A 22842-nucleotide genomic window follows, 5' to 3' on the forward strand; every position below is an offset into this window, starting at 1 on the left:
CAAAACTGCTGTTACTGAACTGCTGAGCGGAACTGCTGAACCGTGGTGTGTGATGCCGCCACGAAATCTAATCTCAAACTGTACGCTCTGTCTGTAACGCAAAGGACACACGCTTATTGTGCGCCAGCCAGCAGCAATCGCTCTTCTTTTGTCATTCGGTTTTTTATCACAGATTATGGCCGAGTGCGAGATGATGGTTCACCAACACGCATCATGCGTGTACTTTAACGAGTGGCTGTGGCCCCATATGTGTATGTGTATTTGTGCGTTGTGCGTTGTGTTTTTAGAAGGGAAGCGGGAGTATAATTTGCCACCCCGGTCCCGCGGTGGCAAGTATTTATGTTCATGCACCGGGTTATTTTTAGCGCACTACTGCTTTTATTATGAAGCATAAAAATGTAAAAATACTCCCGCGGTTGTGGCGAGTGGGAGAGAGAGAGAGCCAGAGAAAGAGCGGCCGTTTTGAGAGGTGGTCAGCTCATTAGACCAACCACTCAGCATCTCCACTATCGAGCTAAATTGTGCATTTTTGAATGCAACAAATCGCACAAAAAGGAGTGTTTCAATGAACAACGCATCTAAAGTGTCATTGAAGCTCTGGTACTAACAGTTGCTCGGAAGTTGGTCGTTGAAATTATTGCTTTGGAGTGGATGAATGGGTTTCATTGGAATTGATGCTTTTTTTAGACAACAAAACGTGATGTTATAATATCTCGACTCTGATGCTTCTGTTTAAAAGCACATTAAGCTAGTCATACCATATTTCTGCGAACCGTTGAGTAGTAATTCAATTTGAAAATCATTTATGAATTGGCCTCATCCCTTGTTAGCTTCAGTGGTGGGTGATAATGAGTCCCATTGGTTCGTAATTGCATCGGTTAAAATTGTTTATAAAAATGAGAACGATAGCATTGTGCCGGTCACTTGTGTTAAGCGTGTCGTACGGGAATTATTTCTCTGTGTAACTCTTTGTGTGAGAGAAGAATGGCAATACCTCATAGGTAAATATAGCCCCAAAAGTGAATATTGTACTGCTGGGCGACTGCATGCTGTGCATTTCCTGTTTTCCACCTTAGCATTTTACTGCTGCTGTTCGTGACGTCCATGTGCGTGATGGTGACATTAGGCGCACCGAATTTTTCCTACATCAAAGGGAACGTGTCCTGCACGATCGTGAATCTTACCGGCGAAGGCAAGCCCGAAGACTATTCCTTTCTCACTAACAGCACCGAGGAACTCATTTTCGATAACGCAACGATCGGTGTGCTTGATCTAACGCACCCGCTCGCTAGCATACGGCCCTGGAAAGTGGTGCTCACCAACTCGAACGTTACACGCGTACTGTTTCCGGCAGCGATGAGTGCCAGTGTAGTACACCTGACGCACATGGGCGTTGAGGATGTACAGTTCGAAAACAACACAAGCTTGCAGGACTTCCGTGCCGACTACACTTCGCTGCAGGTAGTGTCACCGACCGTGTCCAAGCTGCTGACGCTCGACATCCTTTGGATAACGCACTCACAGCTGACCAACTTTAGCTTCGATGTGTTGGAAAACTCGCCCGTCTCTTTGCTGTATCTGGTGGGCAACAAGATCGAGCTGGTCACGATCACGCCCGGGCTGGTGTGTTGCCGCAATTTGGAAGAACTATTCCTCTCCGGCAATCAGCTGAAACGGCTCGATTTCGGCACGATGGCACTGATGAGCAAATTGAAAACGATCCTGCTGGAGGGCAACCGATTGACTGAGGTGCAGCTAAACCTGCCGGATAGGGAGCACCAGCAGATGACGGTCAACGAGGCGGGCGATGTGCAGACGTTTTGCTCGTGGCGTACGTACTACATTGAGCAGGAGCAGAAGACTCAAGACGTGCCCAGGCCCAACTGTACCGACTACTTTGCGACACTGCTATCGGTTCACATGCCCAGGAACGCGTTTGAGCATATCGATTTTGGCGTCTTCCGCCTGATGAATAATCTAAACTCGCTGGATTTAACGAAAAATCGACTGCTGGAGCTGGTCGCAACCGAGGAGAAGGTGCCGATAAGGTTGAGCGAGCTGTTCGCCTCCAACAATAACATATCGGACGTATATCTACGCCCGTTCCCGGCAATGAAAGCGATCTATCTGTATGACAATAATGTAAATGCGCTCAACATGAGCAGCCTGCCAGAGGAGCTGGACTACTTGAACCTGGTCAACAATCCGCTCGATTGCAATGAGCTACCGCATATAAACAGCAGCGTAAAAGCCCTGGGACCATACACGGAGTGTTAGTGAAGCTGTGCTGAACTCTGTCCGCCGGCAAAAGAACTTGTATTTCTGTTCAACTGTTTGTGAATGTTCAGTTTATAATAGCTGCTCCTGGAGTTGTTTTAACTGTTTGTAGAATAAACATTAGATCAGGGTTTGGTGGAAAGTTTGGGTAGTAAAGTTCAATATGTAAACATTGAAACATTGTACTGTAACTGTGATGCTTCGTTAATTTAGAACGACCAGCTAGCAAAAGAACCCCCTGCCGTAGTCATATCGGTGAAAGGGATAACTTTCACTAGGTATGTATTTTGTCTTGTGTTATTGCAGGATACATAAATTAGAATCTTTGCGGGTTGAGGCACACCATAGGTCAGAAACGACGGTAGAAGAGAAATTAAATTACCAATATCATGCGTTTACTGCTTTTGCAACATCGCAACTATTCCCGACACACGCACTTCGACGTATATATCCATTGCAAAGATGGTGATGTTACGGGGAGCGATCAGTTTGAACTGCAGCTTATAATCCCCCGGTGGTATATTTTTCGGCGCGTGACGCTCTTGCAGGTACCACGAAAAATTGTACGTACGGTTCTGAAATCAAGAAATGAATAAAAAGGAGGGCTTTCCAACCAAAGCTTTTCCTACATTACTTACGCCCGTGGGACACGGTACCAGCAGCTCCGGAAGCGTCTCTTCAATTATATCATACACTTGCTTTTCCACGCTGAACTGTGGAGGGTGTCTGATATATTCACAACCATTGCCTTCTACAGTGATCAAGAATGGTTGATAGGTACTGTATTTGTAGAATAGTAAAACCTTGACCATGACAATATCATAGATTTTTGGCACATTTACGGACACATTGACCAGTGTGGGTGCGTTTCTTCGTGGGATGCTTTTGCACGCGTAAACCGTGGACTCTTTGTACGGAGTGTCGATGCAGACGTATTTCTTGATCCTGAGTGAGTACGAATTGGCGTTAGTGCAGTACGACTGCAAACAGGCCAGCAGTGATATACATATGAAGTATAGCGCTACGTAAAATGTTTGTCCGTACATCAGTGCGGATGGTCTCATTGTCAGTTCACCAGGAGAAATAGAGAAGTGTTGCAATGTAACAACCGTTTAGGTATGTTTTCATTACGAACAATTAGAATAGAAATGGCTTTATAATTGCGATGTTATCCGGTATTCTCTGAATTAAGGTAAATGTTTGTGTATACTAACGTATCGTCATCGCATGCATTGGGGTATGAACCTGGTAACGCTTACTAAACGCGATTATTGACCGCCTTCTGCAGCAACCTGGCAAGGTGTTTGGGGCTTGATCGGAACTGCCGTTGGCCGGTTTCGGATTATCTGTGGCCAATTGTACGCACAAGCCGGAAAAGATCGACGATCGATCGTTCGATTGCTTGCTGCAGGTGTTGCTGCAGGCAGCTGTCCGATCTGAATTCTACGCATCGCGATCAGCTATTGCCTAACTTTTGGGGTGAAAATTGGTTTCTCTGGATCGTCCGGAACATGCATCTACGATTGTTATTAAGCATGGTAAATCATCCATTTGATTGCAGCTTGTCAAGGAGCAGCCACTTGGTCTCTGACCGTTAACCTCTTACGGTATGAAACAGGCGTTGAGTTTGTTAGAAAAAGCTATAACTGTGTATGTGTGTGCTACGCTTCGAACCCCATGGAGGGTACCAAATTTATGAACTTGTTTTGCAAAACAAAATGGTAAGGTGGGATCCGTTCGACAAACCTCACCCGTCCCTCCCCGGATGTTGCGATGCTTTATAGCCAGTTTGGATATCAATTGGAACGAGGAAACAAAAAAAAAAAAACAGTTCAACGTTCAGGGCGGGAAACGAACAAAAAAGTACAACAGTCACAATTTGCATTTCTCTTTTATTGCAAACGAATATTGTAATCTGTTACCGCAAGCAAATTCCTGACCTCGTTACCATAAATCCAATCATGGGAAGAAAAACGGAACAATGTTTTGCTGGACAGGCAACAGCAAGTAACGACTTAAAGCAAACCAGATGACCCGGCCGAGGAAGTTAGGCGAGCGGTTTGACGACGAATTATTTAAATTTCTGCCGAATTATTTCTGTCAGCCATCGGTTAAGTTGCCACCGCCGCCGCCGCCGCCATCGCCGTTGTTGTTCGTCCTCCCTGGTGCGTGTTGCAAATGGCGTCGCTGGTGCCAATCGGGTGCGCTGGTGGAAACAAAAGTGCATGTAACGCATTAATGCGCTACCGCTACCGAGACCGTGCCGTGGCTGCCGGCTGCTGACTGCTCTCTCGCTGCCCAGAAACCAATCATCATGCGAGGTGGAATAAAATTATCGAAATTTCGGTTGTGCGTATGCAGAAAATAATCAATTCGTACGGCGAATCGAGGCCATCCCAACTGCTGAGCTCGGCTGTGGGCTTGGTGACAGCGAAACGCTACAAATATTTCAAATCAACGGGAAATCGAACCATAAGTAAAAAGCGCACCGGGACAAGAAAAGCGCGCTACATGATGTAAATGCTGGCCAGCATTCCGGCAGTCGTTTGTTTAGCGATTCAGGCGAGAGAGGGAGTATAAATATTATTCAAAATAAATACCAGCAAGTAAGGAATTTGTATTATTCAAATGTCTTCCAACAATTCGTAAATGTTGGAAACTTGTTTCATTCGTTTGTTGTTGCCTTTTTTTTCCTCTCGCCCCGTAATTCGATTCCATTGTCATGAATCGTTCCTCTCATAACACCTCGCGTTTATCGCGATGGTGTCCGATGGGCAATATAAATGATTGGTTTGGCAAGAATCTTCCTGGAAGCGACCGTTTGTGTGAAGATTTGAGTGCTGGGAATTGCTGGGAGAGAACGCAAGGAACAGATCGCCACAGTATTAATGGTGTCCGTTGTAGCGTCAGAACCGCCAAATACAGCTTAATACCGTAGTGTGCCGTAGTGGGTTGAAGTAACGATAGAAACAAGGCTTCATTAGGCAAAGGTAACTAGCCAACAGTCGGTAATAAATAAAGCCACCAGACACACTCGCAGACAGAGCGCTTCTGTCTTAGCGTCTCTTGCCCATTGAAATGGGGGGGAACACAACACAAACGACGAACGTTCGTGTCTGCCGTTAGACCAATCCCATAAAGCAGCGCCGCTGCTTAACACACTTAGACAAGGCCCCGGATCCAGTAAAATTAAACAGCCATGGAAAACAATATTGTTATTATCCCCTTTTTTCCCCCCAAAGCGCTTTGACCGCTGGTCATGGGGTGCAAAAGTCGCGCAATTCAATTGATGAAGCACGCGGCAAAAGCGTATACAACTCGAAGCGCAGGCAAAATATAAGTAATGCGAACGGAAACCACCGCCGCGAAAGCTCTCCACGCCGCCCGCCGCCATTGTGTCCACCGTTGCGAACTGCGACAACTTACGGTGTAGTTGTTGCAGGCGACACTGTAAGATGTCTTCACTCGCAGATAAAATCGCTCGTTGTCGTTGTCGCCTGACAAAGGGCAAACGACGAATTCTGGTGGGCATTTGGAGCGGCATCACGTGGACAGAATGGGGGGGCGGGGTGCGAGGAAGGTGAGCAGTGTGGGGCAGGCTTTGATCGAAACGACAGCCAAGCAACAAAAAACGAGCAACTCCTGACTTCTGTGGTGCCGTTACCGCACCCCTCTCCTCCCCTGAAGCCTACCGACATGCACACTTTCGTTTCGCCAGTGGGTGGACAGTAGAAGTCAGTGAGGGGACAATGTTATTTGTTCCGACAGCACCGTGGTACACCGATCCGGCAGCAGCAGCAGCAGCAGCAGCGTGAGTGCAGGCGGGGTGAGTAATGCAAAGGAAACAACCAGCTACAAATCAAAGTCCCAAACAATAAATACAACACACAGGCAAACACAGTTCATGTCCGTACTAGCTCCCAGCGCGATAAGAAGAAGCTATCGATCCCTAAGCCGCGGAGTCGTTGTAATCTCGTTGGTATGATCAGGGATTTGCATCAGGCATCAGCATACTGCTGCCTGCTGCTTCACCCCGCACGTACGTTCGCACGGCAAGCGCGAGAAGGTTCGTCGTTTGTACGCGCGGGGGTCGCCGTCGTCGTCGTCGTCGTCGCCGTGGTCGTTGTGTGTGCTTTGTGTTGGGTGTTGCAGCTTCCACCAGCTTCGGTGTTTATGTCTCGTAGACGGGCGTCATCGTATATTTGAATGGTTTTGAGGGTTCCGTCGTAGCGTAATTCATACAACGGAAATACAAAAAAAAAACGCGAGAAAAGAAAACGATCTTGCTTGCGAATTAATGTTTCATGTAGTCCGGATAGCGGCTCGGCTGCAGAGGCGTGATTCAGTGATGCAGTCGGGCTGAGGGCTGTACCCAAACCCAAACCCTGCATCCCTTTTTCTTCAGGGGGGAGTGTGACCTGTGGGGAGGGTCGTTGATGTAAGGCGGCCGCCCAAACAATATATGGGCCTTAATTGCTAACTAATAAGGTGGAAGCTTGTCCGAACGGGCACACTTACCTGGTTAGATAAATTTGGCTGTCATTGCGTGAAATTCTAGCCCCGGCTCTTGACGAGTCGAAACGACCTAACAACCATCAACCATCAACCTACCAAGCAACCAACGCGACCGACCGATCGTCTCGACGGTGAACCGTTTGCATGTTACTGAAGATGATTATAAATATTTATATTTTACATCGCGCTTCGAATGATGAAACCATCGCGCAGACGGTAAAGAAACGATCAACTATCTTTCATCAAATCCTGCCTGCTGATGACAAGGAAACCGGTTCCGCTTTTCCTTCGTTCCCGTCTGCCGTTGCTGCTTGCTCGGTGTACGTACCCACGGTGTGTGCGTGTGTGTGTGTGTTTGTGTGTTTCAACCCCGTGAAATCGATCCGCAGCGATCGCGACGACGACTGTGAGCCGCGCGCGCTCCCTATCGTGATCCCGCTTCCTCTTACATCTTGGGCATCATTTTAAATTGGTCCATAGCGCTGCCCAGGTCCCATGCCCAGGCGCTTATAAATCGTTTCCAGCTTCACCTGCAACATAGTGTTCGTGGCCCTGTTGCGGAATGGCCACTACGGCAGCAGCAACCACAAAAAAGAATGGAAAAAAACAAAACCGAATCTCTCGTGACTTGCATGATAGCAGAAGAGACCCTCACTCGCGCTCGATAAATGACGGCATGTAAGGCTATCATTTTCAAATTAACAGAGCAGAAGATTTATTATGCGCGTAGTTTGGGAGAGTTTGTGGAATTTTATTTATTTATCTATGGCTGTTCACGGGCCCACACAACTATTAACTGTGCCACGGCTTTGCCCCTGGCCTGGCACCGTGCGGCACGCAGTAAGCAAGGTCCTGCCAATGATCCGCTTGATGCCTTCCAACTGCTTTCAACTTTGTTGCAATTTATTTTATTTTTTTTTTGCTGCTTATGCAATTATTCTTACCCTCGTTTACTCTTTGGCAGGAAAGTTCAACAGTTACAATGGTTCGGTTGAAGGGTGCAGTAATTTTCACTTCTCGCCGCTCCATCCCGAACGGAGGGGGGGACGGTTGAAAAAATCAATTAAACGATAAAGATGCTAGACTGGTGAGCATTCAATCAGCTAATCAATTACGAGTGGGAGGGTCCGAGGGGGTGTGGGGGGAGAGTCTGAAAAGGGCATGACAGGTTAACAGAAAAGAAAAAAAAAAGCCGAACGAGATACCTCGATCGAGAAGGGGCACCGCGAAACGAGCGTCGATCGGTGATTGAACAGCGTTTTGTCGCCTAAAACCCGGCCTAAAATATGCCGTCAACTTCTGAACGGTAAGGAATGAATGCTCGGCTACGGCTTGAAGCATTCAGCCCCCTGGTAAGGAATCTCGGGGGTAGCGCGCTAGTCATCGGTATGTCAGGACTGACTGAATTGGGTTAATATAGAAAACAATTTAGCAGACAGCGCAACAGTGAAGGAAGGGATGGGTATAATGAAGTAGCAGTCCAAAGAAAGGGAGCCCTCTCTCTCTCTCTCTCTCAGTCCGGGTGATAAGCAAAAGCAACAGGAAAGGTAAGGTGGAGGAATTAGAGAAGCAAAAGGAAGCATTCGCGAACATCGAATAGTCGAAAAAGCGCTCGGGCTTCCAGGCTAACGATGGAAAATAATTTATTATCGACAAATGATTTGTTCTTTTTTATCTGCTTTCGAAACCGGACCATGCCATGCCCGTCCGCGCCCAGTTATCATCCTGTACGGTGGGGATGAGAGGCAGGGGGTGTTCGCCCATGCTCTTCTATGCATATTTGGGCATCGTGCGCTTGTTCGAATTTATTCCTATCTAGATTGATTTAAGCATAATTCTTGTAAATAAAATGAATAAGAAGATCGACTCAATGAACATTGTTGATCGAACGAACGATGTGTAGATCGATGAGTCGTTCGATTTTTTTTTCGGTTGGGATGTTGTGTGGGGTGAACTAGTAATGTGTGGTGAATTTGATAAAAAACCAGACAGTGGAGGAAGGAATGTATACACCGCCGAGCGTTGCGTTGTGCCAAACAAGCGTGCGGAGGGAAAATCAATTAAAATCCAATGACGATCAAGTTCTGTGTGTTGTTCGTGTTCACGGGCTCAAACACGGGAGCGGTGGTTGCATGGTGGTGTGGATGGGTTTGGGAGGATTAGGAAAGAGCGCGATGGAAATCAGAACCACACCGGATTACAGTTACCTAATTTGTTGTGTGTTGTTGTAAGCGGGTTAGACTTCGTAATGTCTTTTTCTTTCAATTTCTCCTCTTTTGTTGGGCACACACACGCACATACACACACATACACTGTGGGAAGTGATATCGCTATAATCTTTAATTTAGTGTTGCAAGCTTATTATATTCGGCTGACGGTTGGCCATAGCTTTATTCTAGCAGAGAGAAATGGAAGACTTAATGTCGCTTTGCCCTTGAAATAGAGTGTGATCAATTGTAGTATAACAAAAGCTACCTTCTCAAAACTGTCAACAGTTTTGAACAACGTGAAACATAAGAAACAAAAAGTAAAATAGCAAAAGTACTCTCCAGGTGCAACAAACCGACTGAATACGCTGTGCAAAGAAAGAAGTAAAGTTGAAATTAATTTAACAAACATCAATTTAACATACCCGTACGGGATGAGTGCGCTTGAAAGGTGCGAACACTTCCGTTAACACTGGCGCATGTTTATGTGGGTCTTAAGGCAGCGAAGAAATGGCGCTAAAGAAATTTTCAACTATGCGTGTAAGATATCCCTAGTGTGTGTAGAGCGCGAACAAAGGAAAGCATAACACTATTAACAGTGAATTAATTATCATGAAATGAGCGCTACCTGAATCGAACCGAACGGAAGGAACAAATGAGGGGGAGATGCGGACCTAGACCCGGATGGAAGATTATAAAAAAAAGACACAAGGAAATGTTTTATATTTAAAAGAGCGCTCGGAAATTGGTCTGTGGCAGGTGGCATGGAATGAAGAACGTGTGTCAATTCCAAAGCAATAGTATGAAGATTGGAGGGAGAACGAGTGTGTGTGAGAGAGAGAGAGAGACAAGGAACACATCCAAACATCAAAGCACTTACCGAATCGGAACCACCGGCCAGCCAGCCGACCGGAAGTACGAGGTCACTCCAAAAAGGGCTAAAGTGTTTGAAGTGACTGACCGTGGTGTGCGGGGGAGTGGAGGTGGCAGGTAGCCTACAATACGCGAACGCTAACATTTTCATAACAGTGATGAAATAAATCAAATGAATTCCGCGTGCCATTCCCGCATGCCATTTCCGCCGAAGAGCTAAAATTATCATTCCGTCCCAGATGATGGAATTAGATGCTGACCGGAGAGCCGGAGTAACGTGTGCCGCCGGCCAGCCGGTTGGTGCTATGTGTAGTTTGTGAACCAAATTAAAATAATATAACAATAAAAACGGTACCATCTAAGATCTTTCACCCCTTTTTATGCCGCCTTGCTAATGTAGCAATTTATGTCTTGGCGGGGAAGGTGCCACGAATTGGAATAACTAACAGAGGAAAAAAAGAGCGTGCGGGCAAAAACACACGAAAACGATGGTGATCAGGGGAGGGGAGGAAGGGGGGGGGGGCAGCTGAAAACGGCCTGCTGAAATACAGACTCCCGGGATGACTCCCTGGGAATAACGAGCCGAGCGGGTGAGCCACGCATCGTTAGACTCGCATAAAAGGTGAAACCTACGTATTTTTCACGGTTTGAAACAATTTATTTGCTTTTTAGAATGGCCGCAGCCGGGGTGAATTGGTGAAATGGAACAGCCTTCCCGCCGGGTGACGAGTAAGATCCACACCTTGTTGAGAGTGAGATTGAGCTTAGGGATCGATCACAACAACAACCAGTCGGCGCAGCGGCCGGCCTCGAAATGAAGTCGAAATTTATGTGGACAGTACTATTTAATTAGAATAAATTATGAGTGTGCCTTGGACCCGGTCGGTCCCGGTGTTGCGCGCTCTGGGCTCGGGTTGGAACTCTACGGACCCGCGAGCGAGCGAGCGAGCGAGCGAGTGTGTGTGTGTGAGCTGTTTGGTTTGTACACATTTAAATTAGATAGGATGTGGGTTTAGTCTATACGGGATACGAGGACGGATATAATGGATTGATCGAGCCATTTATGAAATTGCAAAAATGCTGCATCTTTTGAAGAAGATGTTCGAAGAAGTAGTACAAATTTATGACGCGAAATCAAAACAACTGTTTCAACTAGCAAGAAGCAGAACAGAAAAAAAGGAATCGGAATAGCTAGAAGCGAACGTCAAACGGCTTTATGAAAGAAAGCACACACTTTAGGCACATGATGAGTAAGTAACAATACCTTCCGATTGAGGATTCTATTTTGACTGAGATTCTGCCGCCTGCCTGCATGTCTGCCCCGTGGGGCCGTAGGGTTATCATTAGGGCAATATGATTTGTAATGCGGTCGGTGAGGGGGAAGGAGGGGCTAGATTCATTAGTTCTACCGTTGGAAGTGGCACATCCGGAAGAGGTTGCGCCGGTACGGCCGTTCTTCTGCCGCTTGTGTTTGGCCCACTCATCCGTTTGGCTATTATGCTTCTACCCTTTAATTCGATTTAATCACTGCTATAGTTCTTCTGCCAACGCAGCCAGCGGTGTAGCGCGTTGGAGCACCCGGGAGCACCGGAGCTTTCAAGCCGCAGCAGCAGCAGCAGCAGCAGCGGTGAAAAGGCAATCTAACAAAATTACACAATGGTGGCAGCAGCAACAGCAGCAGCACGATAAATGAAGCAAAAGTGAAGGAGGATTCGGTTCGTTTGAATCTATGATTTCCGATACAAATCTGAATCAAATTGCTAAGCGCTCGCGTCAGTGGATCAGATAACGATGACGGGAAGACGCTTTTGTTGATGCCTCTCTTTTTTTTTGTATTTCCGTCCATCTCCAGTTTCAATTGTATGTTTGAGATACTTTGTTAGAAGCGTACGAAAACAGGGGGCGAAGAAAACGCTACGAGCGAAGGGAGGCTAAAAGCTTCAACGTGTTTGCTTTCACCGGGAGTGGCGTTTGAATCTCCTTGTGGTACTGTGTGCTGTGTACGGATGCGTTTGCACACACCCGTACATGCACAAATGAAATCTACCACGAATTGTGTATGAAGCTGTCCGAGACTAGCTTGACGCAAAATTAAATTAATTGCGTTTTAAGACATGCATAGAGGCAGAAAACATGCTTCAAATCATGAACAAAGTGAGCAGGAAAGTTCAGCTCGTTCAAGCAGCCGAAGCGGAATCATACACCGCACAAAACGAAGGTAAAGTAATGGGTTTCAATTAGTATGGTGGTATTGTGAGCATAACGCTTTGTAAAATATGCTCTCGTAAAGCTCAATGAGAGCGCAGTGGGGTTCGTTGCTTGACGAATCGATGAAGTCTCTCGCTGTATGGGTTTCCTTCGCGTTCGCGTAAGAAGCAGCAAAATCATAACATACTCACCTGATATCGATTGTCCCAGGCTACCTACCGTATTTCAGATGTACGAAAAGAAAGAAAAACTGAGCCATCGAGTAATGTTTACTTTTTGAAACAGGATGTTCCTGCTGCCTGATTTATTACAATTGAATAGACTACATTTCGCTAACAAATACTTCAGTTAGGGCAGTTTGAGTTATTTTCTAAAAAATAAAAAGTAGGATACCTTTTAGCTCCGATTTCATTTAGTTTCTTCTACTCAGTTCTGTGCGAAACGGTTCGCCAAACAATAAGTTATCAACAACGTTAGGATACACGGATGGACAGCCGTTGAAATCCGTTCTTTCCGTTTTAAACTCCATTATTCGAAAGAATATAATTTGCCTCCTGCTATTGCTGTTATTGTATAGATTAAAAATGCTGTGCTACCACGTTGCTCTTTATGTTTTAACAATCGATATCTATTGCTGACAAAACCCAACAACCTTCCGTTAGCGCTTTGAAATTTAGTACGAACTGGATCAGTTAAATACTACCTATAGTAACCGATTTTATTGCATCTATGTTTAACTATGACGATAGCAAGTTGAGTGCGTTTTATTAAATGCTCCGTTCTTCGTACTGGTGCTACCTGTACTGTTTCGTTTAAGTGATGAAGAAACCTTAGATTGCGTTTATTTCAAGCGAGAATTCATTGAGTGGATAGTTGTCAGACTTCAAAAGTCAAGGTGTAGTAGTGGAAATGGGGTAAACTAAAAGTGACAGATTCAGTTAATCAAATTAATTTCCTCCCATATGCAAGATCTCATCATCAGTCTCTTTACCTGTATACGTTAGTAGTAGGAATGATTGTTGCTGGCAGCATCTATTCTACAAAAAAGACATATAGTGTTCCCCTTTCTAGCGCTCAGAGTATTCATTCGAGTTTTCTAATCAATGCACAATCGTCCGATAGGTATGATTGAATCATCAATTCAATGTGCATTTTGTTTCTAATGTGCTTTTGACTAGATGGAGCATACATAACACCTATGAGCAAATAACAGCCTTCGCCTTTTTGCGCCACTTTCCTAATCGTTCCTCTGTCCTAATCGTTTTTTCACTGTAAGCATCTTTTATCACCCTTCTGCTGTTTGTTCTAACGCTCTTCGAAATGAAAATGTGTTTCATCCTGCTGTTTGCTTTCCTTCTATTGTCAGTAAAAAGGTGTGCCACATTTAATCATGGCACAGGTACGGTCGTTCTGATTTGTAAATTATCTCCGCAAATACTGGAATGGCATGCTGTGCGGTTTGATTGCGTGTTGCAAACGGTGTTTGAAAGAGTTAATTTCCAGTGTGGCCATTATTTTATTGCTCACTTTAAAGGTAGGCGCGACAGGTTTTCGCACGCTCAGCTGAGATATTTCTAATTTCAAATTCAAATGCGAACTGCGAGCGTGAAAGTAGAACGCCCGCCAACCCTGACTATTTTATATAAATCTCTGCCACAGCTGCGCCGGCGATCGGTGTGTTTACAAATAACTTATACGTGTTAATATCACAATTTCATTTGCGTGTGCACAACTCTAAATTTCCACGTCCGCGCAACAACGTCTAAGACGAATATGAATATCATACGTTATATTTACATTTATCGACACGTTTCGTTGTGTTGTACAGAACAGTGGTTCGCTTATGTACAAAAACAAGGGATTTTTTCGTTACTCAACCACAAACGCATTACCCACCCTAATGGGCTTTTAAATGTGAATGCCAACTGTTCGGGGGGATGTGTTCAGCGGAGCAGAAGGCCTTAATTGCGCTTGTGTGGACGGTGGTTGATGCTGCTGCTGTTGCTGTTGCTGTTGCTGCTGTTGTTGCTGCTGTTGTTGCTGCTGTTGTTGCTGCTGCTGCTGCTGTTGTTGGCTGCTGTGCAGTTGTTGCGGTTGCATTTCCGACGCAAGACCCGGCAGTGGCAGCGGTTGCTGCGTCGCATGATAGTCCGTGGATCGTCCCTGTGGTCCCCGAGGATCCTGATGCTGGGCGGTGAGCTGATTGTTGGTTCGATTACTCGGTGCCACACGGGTAAGCTGATAGCTGTTGCGCACGTTCGAGTGTGTGAGCGAGATGTTCGGCTGGTGCTGTCGGCGCTGATTGTTGGGCACGTCGGGCAGCGCGAACCGGAGCTTCTCCCAGAACAGTTTGTCACCCCACTGGAGGTACGTGTTCGTCTTCAGGTACAGCCGAATGTCGGGATCGAGATCCTTCTGCGGCACCTCGCCGAGCAGTATGACGATCAGGCGGCGTCGCCGGTCGCGCAGTACCTGATGGTGGGCCGATTTGAACTCGAACCGGCACCATTCGGATTTGATAAAGTTCTCGGAAAGCACCATGATGGTACGGCGCGACGATTCCACCGCCTGCAGGATGTTATCGGCGATGTACGCACCGACGGGAAAGTCCCGATAGTGGAGACACAATTTATAGGACGGGTCCTCGTTCTCGAGCATCGGCGCGAGCTCCTCCGCGACGAACGCTTCGTCCTTCGAGCTGTACGAAATGAACGCATCGAACAGCTTGTCGCGCTCGTTTTTGTCGATATCGGCGTTGCGGTAGAACAGGCGCACACCGAACTTGGAGTGAAACCAGACCCGCATTTCCTGCCGGAACACGAACAGCACCAGCGTCAGAATGATCACCAAAGAAAACCCAAAAAGACCGGTTACCAGTAACGGAATGTAGCCCTCGATCGGTTGCGGCGAGAGGATGGTTTTTCGCGAGGTCAAATTTCCGTTGATCACATTCTCCAGCGGGATGGCACCGGTGCAGAGCGTGGAGCTGTTATCGTAATACACCAGGAAGTCACCGGTGCCGGTACCATCGGGTAGTGGCTCTTCGGCCGGGCTAGCCTGGCTTGCATCGGTCGGCTGTGTTGCTGGGACGACGGTGGCATTGCTGGAAACGTACGATGCGCATCTTATCTTGTGCCGATCGCGCACAAAATCGTACGTCTTCAGATACTCCTGGAAGCGCGTAACGTAATCACACTCGCAGGACCAGGCATTGAACGCGAGCCTGATATCGTTCAGCTGCTTCGGCAAAAGCCAAACGTTAAACTCCACCAGGCGATTGTGATCGAGGCGCAGGATCTTCAGACCGTGCAAATGATCGAACGTGTGATTGGCGATCGACGCTATGCGATTGTACTGCAGGAACAGCTCCTTGAGGCTGTCGAGCCCCTCGAACTCGAACCCGTTGAGTGCGGTGAGCAGATTGTGATCGAGCTGCAAAATTTCGAGCTCTTTCAGGCCGTAAAACGTCCGATTGCTCACCGTCTCGACGTTGGAGCCGTTGAGAAAGAGAATCTTGAGCCGCTTGCGGCCCAGAAAGGCATGGCTGCTGAGCGACCGGAAATTGTTCCCATCAAGATAGATCTGCGTCGAATCCATCGGGATCTGATCGGGCAGCCGATCGTCGTAGCCGGCCCGCGAGCAGTCGACCACGTTCGAGCTCCAGCTCTGGTCGTGGTAGCAGGTGCACTGCTTCGGACACTCCATCTTGCAGTCGCAGGCGTAAAAGTCACAGCAGTGACAGAGCGCGAAGCAGTGCGTGTCGTACTTGCAGAGGAACTGATTTGGCAGCGCCTCGACGAGCGGGACGTAGGTGCGGCCGCGGTTGTACAGCAGCTTGCAGTAGATGCTATCGAGATCCATCAGCCGGGGCTGGGTCCGCGAATCGATGTTGCTTTTCTGCAGCCAGTTCAGATTGCAATCGCACTGGTACGGGTTGCCGCCGATGTAGAACTCGGGCAGCGGCCGGTCATCCGGCACGGCCGATATGCGCAGCGCGTTCGGATCGAGCGTGGTGATCTTGTTGCCGAACAGGTCGACCCGGGTCAGGTTGGGCTTCTTGAAGAAGGTGTACGATTGCACCTTCGAGATAAGGTTGTCGTTGAGGTACAGCAGCTCCACGCTGTTCGGTATCGCGCTTCCGGTGATCTCGGTGAGCTGATTCGAGCTGGCGTCAATCGTGCTGAGCGCTAGCTGTGACTCAATCTCGAAGTAGTTCCCCAGCTCGGTGATTTTGTTCGCGTGAATGTCCAACCACTGCAGCCCGGTGGGGATGAGCGCGTAATCGAACACCTCCAGATGGTTGTCGCTGATGTTGAGCCACAGCAGATTGGGCAGCTTGGTGAACAGGCCGGCAATGTCCGTGAGATAGTTGCCGTCGAGCCGGATCGCTTGCAGCTTGGTGTTGTTGTCAAAGGACGCCTGCTCGACCGTTTTCAGCCGGTTTTGGGACAGATTTAGGATGTGCAGTGATTTCATCGCCTCGAACGTGCCGCGCCGGATGATTTCGATGTTGTTTTCGGTCAGCCGCAACCCGTACAGGTGAGCCATGTGCCGGAAGCTCGCATTATCGATGTTGGAGATGTGATTTTCCCCCAGATCGAGCGTGCGAAGCAGCGGCACGTCGTACAGTGCGTCCGGTACCTGCAGCAGCTTGTTGCCGTTTAAGTGCAGCTCTTGCAGGGCGGAGTGATTGCGCAACGCCTGCCGATCGATGCGTGAAATGCGATTGTAGTCGAGTGAAAGCAGCGCCAAACTGTTGAGCCCGCTGAAGGTAAAGTGATCGACCGTGGACAGACGATTGTTGGACAGGATGACGGTGTGTAACGCGCCCAGCCCCAGGAAGGTGTTTTCGCCGATGCTTTCGATGAAGTTTTCCTGCAAGCGCAACACCTGCACGCTGGTCAGATCGCGGAAGATGGTGGGCTCGAGCTTCGTTATTTTGTTGTTTGAAAGATCGAGCAGGATGAGCTTGGACAACCCCCGGAAGGTGGCGGGATTGATCCACTCGGACGTGAGCTCGTTGTTGGACAGATCGAGCACGAGCAGTTGCTTGAGGTCACTGAAAATGCCGGGAGCCAGCACGTTCAGGCTGTTGTTCTGCAGGTAAATCTCTTTAATGTGCTTTGCCTCGGAGAACAGCTCCGGAGGCAGGTTGGTGAGCCGGTTAAGCGAAAGCTCCAGCCGGGACAGCGACACCAGCCCCTCGAACGCCCTGTCGGCGATGTAGTTGAGCCCGTTGCTCTGTAGCCGCAGATCGGTGAGCTTTCCGAGGCCGGAAAATATGGCAGGCGGCAGATTGTCGATCGTGTTGTGCGACAAATCGAGCGTAACGATCGAGCTGCCACACTTTTTCGACAGCCGCGTGCTTAACGAGGCGCTAAAGTGAAACACGGACAGGTCACGCAGGCGGTTCTGCGTGAGGTTAAGATAGCTGAGCCGCGCCAGCGGACAGATGAACCCGTCCGGCACGCTCCACATATTGTTCTGGCTCAGGTCGAGTCGTTGCAGCTTGGACAGCTCGCTGGTGAACACCTGCGGTGCAATGTCCAGGCTGATCGAGGACCAGTCGGTGTTGTGCGTGCGCAGCGTCAGGTTGACGAGCTGCTTCAGCCCCTGAAAGGAGCCCTCGCTGAGGTTCGCAATTTTGCAGTACTCGATCGACAGCGCGTGCAGCTTGGTGAGCTGCTTGAAGCTGCCCGGGCTGAGGCTGCTCTGGAAAAACAGCCCATCGTTGCACTGTAACCGCAGCCGGACGGTGTTTTCCGGATGCAGCACGCTAAAGTTCGTGTTTTCCAGCTCACTGTTGATAGTCCTTAGCCGGCACAGCAGCGTCAAATCGTCCTCGGTGTAGCCATCCCAGCGGCACTCGTCGGGCGCCTGGCTGACGAGCGATTTGCTGAGCGAAGCGCCAAACACACCGAATATAGTGCCAAACAGCACCGTCAACAGTGCCGGCGAGGGACGCATCTTGACGCGCTGCCTTTGCTTGCGTATGTTCACACCACAAACACAATAGCACGGACACGCGCGGAACCACCGCGCGTCTCACGCCACCGCTCGGCCAGTCAAGATAGCGCAAGCAATAAAATCGAGTGATGATCGATCGCCACCACCCTTCAGGCAGGCACACACACACACGCACTAAACACACGCACTACGCACGATAAGATGGCGATAAGCTCTTGATACTCATGTTTTTAATTAAAACACTGCTGTTAATCCACTCTGCTGCGATACGGTTTGCGTTTTCACACCACATTCGTAGGGATTAACATATTTCCATGCCGTGCGCACTAAACGGTTGTTCACGAAACTGAAGCTCACGTATGACGGTAGGCTTTAGAGCATTGCACAATGAAGCTTGGAAACACTTTTTGCTCAACTTTACCGCGACGATAGACGAAGTTTTCTCTCTGCATTAAAAATGCACGCATTTTACACAATACTTTCTCTCACATGGTTTGCACCAGCTTGTCATATTATCAAGACACACGGATCAAAATAGCACAGCACAACTTGACACTAATTGCATCAGATATCACAAAGCTTTCTTGTTGTCTAGCGCAGAGGAAAAGATTTAAGCGTGGAAGGTAAACCGTAAGGTTTATGCTTTTACCGACGGCATTTTGCACTCGCACACAATCACTATAAAAGTAGACGCACGACGAACAAAGACACTACTATGCACGATCACTGACACCCGTTATTTCACTGTCATTTTAGTTTTCGATGTATCTTTTGAAATTCAACCACGAGTAGTAAAAATTATCATATTTTCACTCATGATCACAGTTGCACTTGTTCCGACGGTAATTTTCATCCGAATGCACACACGTTGCGAAAGAGCGTAAAAACTTTACAATATTCACAGGCACGATCGATCGCCTTCGCTATTACGATAACACCGGAAGAATACACTTTATCACGGTGAAGACGCTTCTAATGCGCGTTTGATAAGTGTTGCGTGACCTCAAATTCAGCCACGTTAAGCGTTTTTTCGTACCGTAACACCGTGCACCCGAACGGATGTGTATTCTCCGTTTGCGTTCCACTCTGAGACTGAGCCAGCCCAGTCAGTTCTGAGAAATTCCACGTACCCCGAGCGGTCTTGCATCCACAAAAATGGGTCTCTCCGGCGAGAGGATCGATGTTGCCGCTCGCCGTGAGAGCGCTGCTCACCTGAGCGCTTTGGCCAGGACCGATCGCACCACTACAGACGCGCCCGCGCAAAGGGGATGCAATCATGGCTGCCGTTTATTCGGTAGGAACGTGATCAAGAGTTTGATGTGCGTCGAGCAGGGCTCTTTCTAAATTGGAATTTATGTGTCGAGTTTTTTGCCCTCGCGCCTCAGCGGAGCGTTGTTCGCGATCGTGTGAAGAGAGCCTGTGTCGACGCGGTGCGCGCAGACTCTCGCAGCCTCGGTCGCACTGTTTCAGAAACCAACAAATGCAGCTCACCCCACAGCAGCCCCACGGCAGCCAGCACCCGGGATGAGCCCCAAGGTGATAGAAAAGTGTGCTCTTGTTTACCTCATGCTGCTCATTGTTGTGCGATCTTTTACACGTACCGTTGTGTCGTTTTGGTGGCAAAGGTCCGGCGAGTGTGAGGCCTTTCGGGTCACTCACAATCGATCGCGTGAATCAGACTCGGCTAATTTGGCGAGGAGAAATTTTAATCGATTTTCCGCCAACGGATGGCCAACGCCAGTGCGCACAAGAGAAACAGAAGTTGTGCCAGCTGTGTGGGGTATAATGATTTTCGGATGTACCGAAATGCGAACATTTGACGGTTGGCCGTCAGTCATAAATGCTTACGTAAAGGGTGGCATGTGCATGCTTTTCCAAAGAATGAATAATAGGAAATAATGGTTAAAGTCTCACAAACAAAACATAGCTGCGCGAATTCGATTCCAGCGGGCTGCGCGACAAGTGCACAATCGCTCATAAAAAGACATCAACTCTTCGGCAAGCGACGAACCTGTCCGGGCGGATGTGTTGCTTGTTTCGTCACGCGCTGACTTTGTATTCGTGTATTTAATGCTTTTTATGACTTTTTCATGAAAAATAGTTTGCGTTTGTCGTAAAATCGGTCATGTATAGTTATTGAAATTAAATAATGTTAAAAGTAAATTCACTTATATTTAGTTATTGAATATTTTCTCTAAACTAACCGAATGATTGCTGCCTGTTTTCAAGATGTTGTAATAAAAAGTTTCTCATCAGCTTTGCAAGTTTAACATGATACATTAAATGAAAAACGAAAAAACAAAAGCCAAATGAAACATTTTTCATACTAATTTTCACAGTCGAGTATGAAAAGCACCTAGACGAAGGTTAAAATGGCAAATGCAATTGCACTTTCAGCTCTCCCGAAGCCCTTCATAATCCGGCCAGCTAAGCCTGTAGCTAAGAGAGGCGATCGCTCGGGCTTGTTACTGCATACCAGTTAAGTCAAGCGACTAGTTTGATCTCTTTCTTTTGCTCGCAGAAAATTGCAGCTATCGTTCGCGCCTGTGTATAGGTTAGGAAACCGAGCGATCTTGCCAGTAAAGGTAAATTTACTTTTTCTTGAAAACATGATCCACTCACACAGGCAAGCGATGTAAGCAGCCGTAAGGGCAGCATACGCTGAACATATGTTGTGCGTTTTAATATTTATGCATACACAGAGGCTTTTTTCATTCTCTCTGCCGTGTTCCACACGCGGGTCCGTAAGGAGGAGAAGAAAGATAGAAAGAAAAAAAAAAACTCCCGATGAATTCCTGTTCACGGAGTTACGTTCAGGTTGCTGCTTTTGTGTTGCTTCACCAGCAAGAAACCGGATCAATTATCTCCTTTCGATGTTCGTCGGACCGTGTTGGTCCGTCGGAATTGCCGTCGTCAGCGGTGGCGGCGAACGAACGGTGGTTGTGGTGTTGATGGTGGTGATGGTAGTGGTGGTGCGTGGTTCGAGCGTGGTTTCCGGAGCAGCAGTGGCAGCAGCAGCAGGAGCAGCAGTGGCAGCAGCGTAGGCTCGTTGTTTGCGCGATGGTTTCATATTCGTATCAACTTCGACTCGTTATGCTTTGCGGCGGGGAGCACTGCTGCGAGAGCAACATTAGATATATTTTCGTTCTATCAACCTCCTGCTACGCAAGATGCGGGAAAATTGTGGTCGAGCCGGGGATGCAGTTGCATCGTTTCGCGAATGCATTTAACCGCACGGAAAGACATACTTTGGAAGGGAAGCCTCGCTCATCCGAGCTTGGGATGGGTGGGAAGAAGGATAAGCGTAGAAAAGGGGTTTTTCCACCAACATAAAATTAGTCAAGCCCTGAAATCGTTTCCAGCGAGTGAGCGAAGCGATGGAAAACGATGTGAGTATGATTCATGGACTGAAATTATGTTTTACTTCCCTGCCATAAATATCTCCATAACCAAACAGTCGTATAAAGCTGGAAAGTGGCGTCTAAAATGATTTCGTTTCGATGTCCCGGCCCAATCGTGCCGCGATCGTCCAATCACGGGTAGCGCAGTAAAATAAGAGGTGCTGAAAAAGATATGCTCCGAAAAATAATGTTGCAGGCTTATTAGTGATTGAATAATGTGTAATAAAACCGTAAATATCAAGCCGTCATATTTATAGATTGTTTGTTTCTGCTTCGGATCATTCCGGCGGCCTGAGAAATGGGTTTCACGTACATTATAACAAGAGATGCCTTTCGTCTGTCCGTTTCGACATCTATTCGGCAATCACGCGTTTGTCTGCTGGCTATGCGCAGCGTTTACCACGTTTCAATTGCTAAAACAAGCTAACCCCATGGGCATGGGAGCTGCGCCGGGCGCAGGCAACCGGGGCGAATGGCTTTGGATGGCAGGCCTGCCAACAACAGCACTGCGCGGCAGCCGGCAGTGTGGTACGGATGTATCGCTTCAAGAAGTGTGCCGCCGCGGTTTGCGATCCTCCTCGTCTCGTTCGCTTCCTTTATAATTAAGTAACGAAAAACTTGTTTTGCGGCTAAAGGAAAAGAGGGAATATTTTGTGTTAACAAGGAATCTCCACCTCCTTGCCCACGGGTCATAGCGGCCACGCGGATGGGATAAGAATGCTGGGATACAAGGCGAGAACTTCTGGAGCTTTCAGCGTATCGAAGCGTTTTCTTACCGGTTTTCGCAAAATGATTGCAGCGTCCGAAACGTCCGTTGATCCGAAGGACGTAGTTTGTAAATTTAACTTTCATGCGATTCCACGCTCGAAGCGCCCTTCATCTCAGGCTGCAGCCCGCAACGGGGTGATGACGAGCCATTGCAATCAGATGTGAAGGTTTTCTCACTCGTGCAATGTGATAAAAGCGTAATCATCGCTTTTCAAGCGGCGAGGCTGGACGATATAGCCGGGGCTTTCAACATTTACTTTTGAGAGTTATTGGTTGCGATGGTTCTTCGTGTTTTAATTGGCCTTTCTGCGGCGAACCGTCAGCGATCCACAGAGCAGGAATGGAGCGAGAACCGATGCGCTTGCCCGTTGCAAGCGTTGCGTTTGCACGGACGTTTAAAACTGTGTGAGTTTTCCCGAAAAAAAAAAAAATCATACAAAAATCACTTTTTGGGACGATCCATCCTCTAACCTCGTTCGCTAGCTTTTGCGGATGTGTAAAATTTACTGTAAACAGTCGGCTAGGTCATCTTCGTTAGAGGGCTCTTTTCCCTAGCCACTTGAAACGAGTGAGAAGAAAAAAGAAAACAGCTGGAACACTCGTGAAACCCCGTACCGGTAGGTACT

General features: G+C 47.8%; 2 protein-coding genes across 2 annotated transcripts; one reads left to right on the forward strand and one right to left on the reverse strand.

Annotated features, from left to right (window-relative positions):
* Positions 1-918: 918 nt before the first annotated feature.
* Positions 919-10234, forward strand: LOC120956332 (uncharacterized). The gene is made up of 2 exons (XM_040377714.2): positions 919-1001; positions 1077-10234. Exons 1-2 carry the CDS (start codon positions 985-987, stop codon positions 2275-2277), a joined length of 1218 nt encoding a protein of 405 aa, XP_040233648.2. The 5' UTR covers positions 919-984; the 3' UTR covers positions 2278-10234.
* Positions 10235-12343: 2109 nt separating this feature from the next.
* On the reverse strand, positions 12344-20226 carry LOC120958042 (toll-like receptor Tollo). Its single transcript, XM_040380580.2, has one exon. It carries the CDS (start codon positions 18045-18047, stop codon positions 13989-13991), a length of 4059 nt encoding a protein of 1352 aa, XP_040236514.2. The 5' UTR covers positions 18048-20226; the 3' UTR covers positions 12344-13988.
* Between the last annotated feature and the right edge of the window lie 2616 nt (positions 20227-22842).

Source organism: Anopheles coluzzii, chromosome 3 (assembly GCF_943734685.1).
Source record: "Anopheles coluzzii chromosome 3, AcolN3, whole genome shotgun sequence".
NCBI lineage: Eukaryota > Metazoa > Arthropoda > Insecta > Diptera > Culicidae > Anopheles > Anopheles coluzzii.

What these genes read in the sequence shown, in the direction of transcription:
- LOC120958042 (XM_040380580.2), bottom strand. Translation starts at nt 18,047, where the DNA reads ATGCGTCCCTCGCCGGCACTGTTGACGGTGCTGTTTGGCACTATATTC.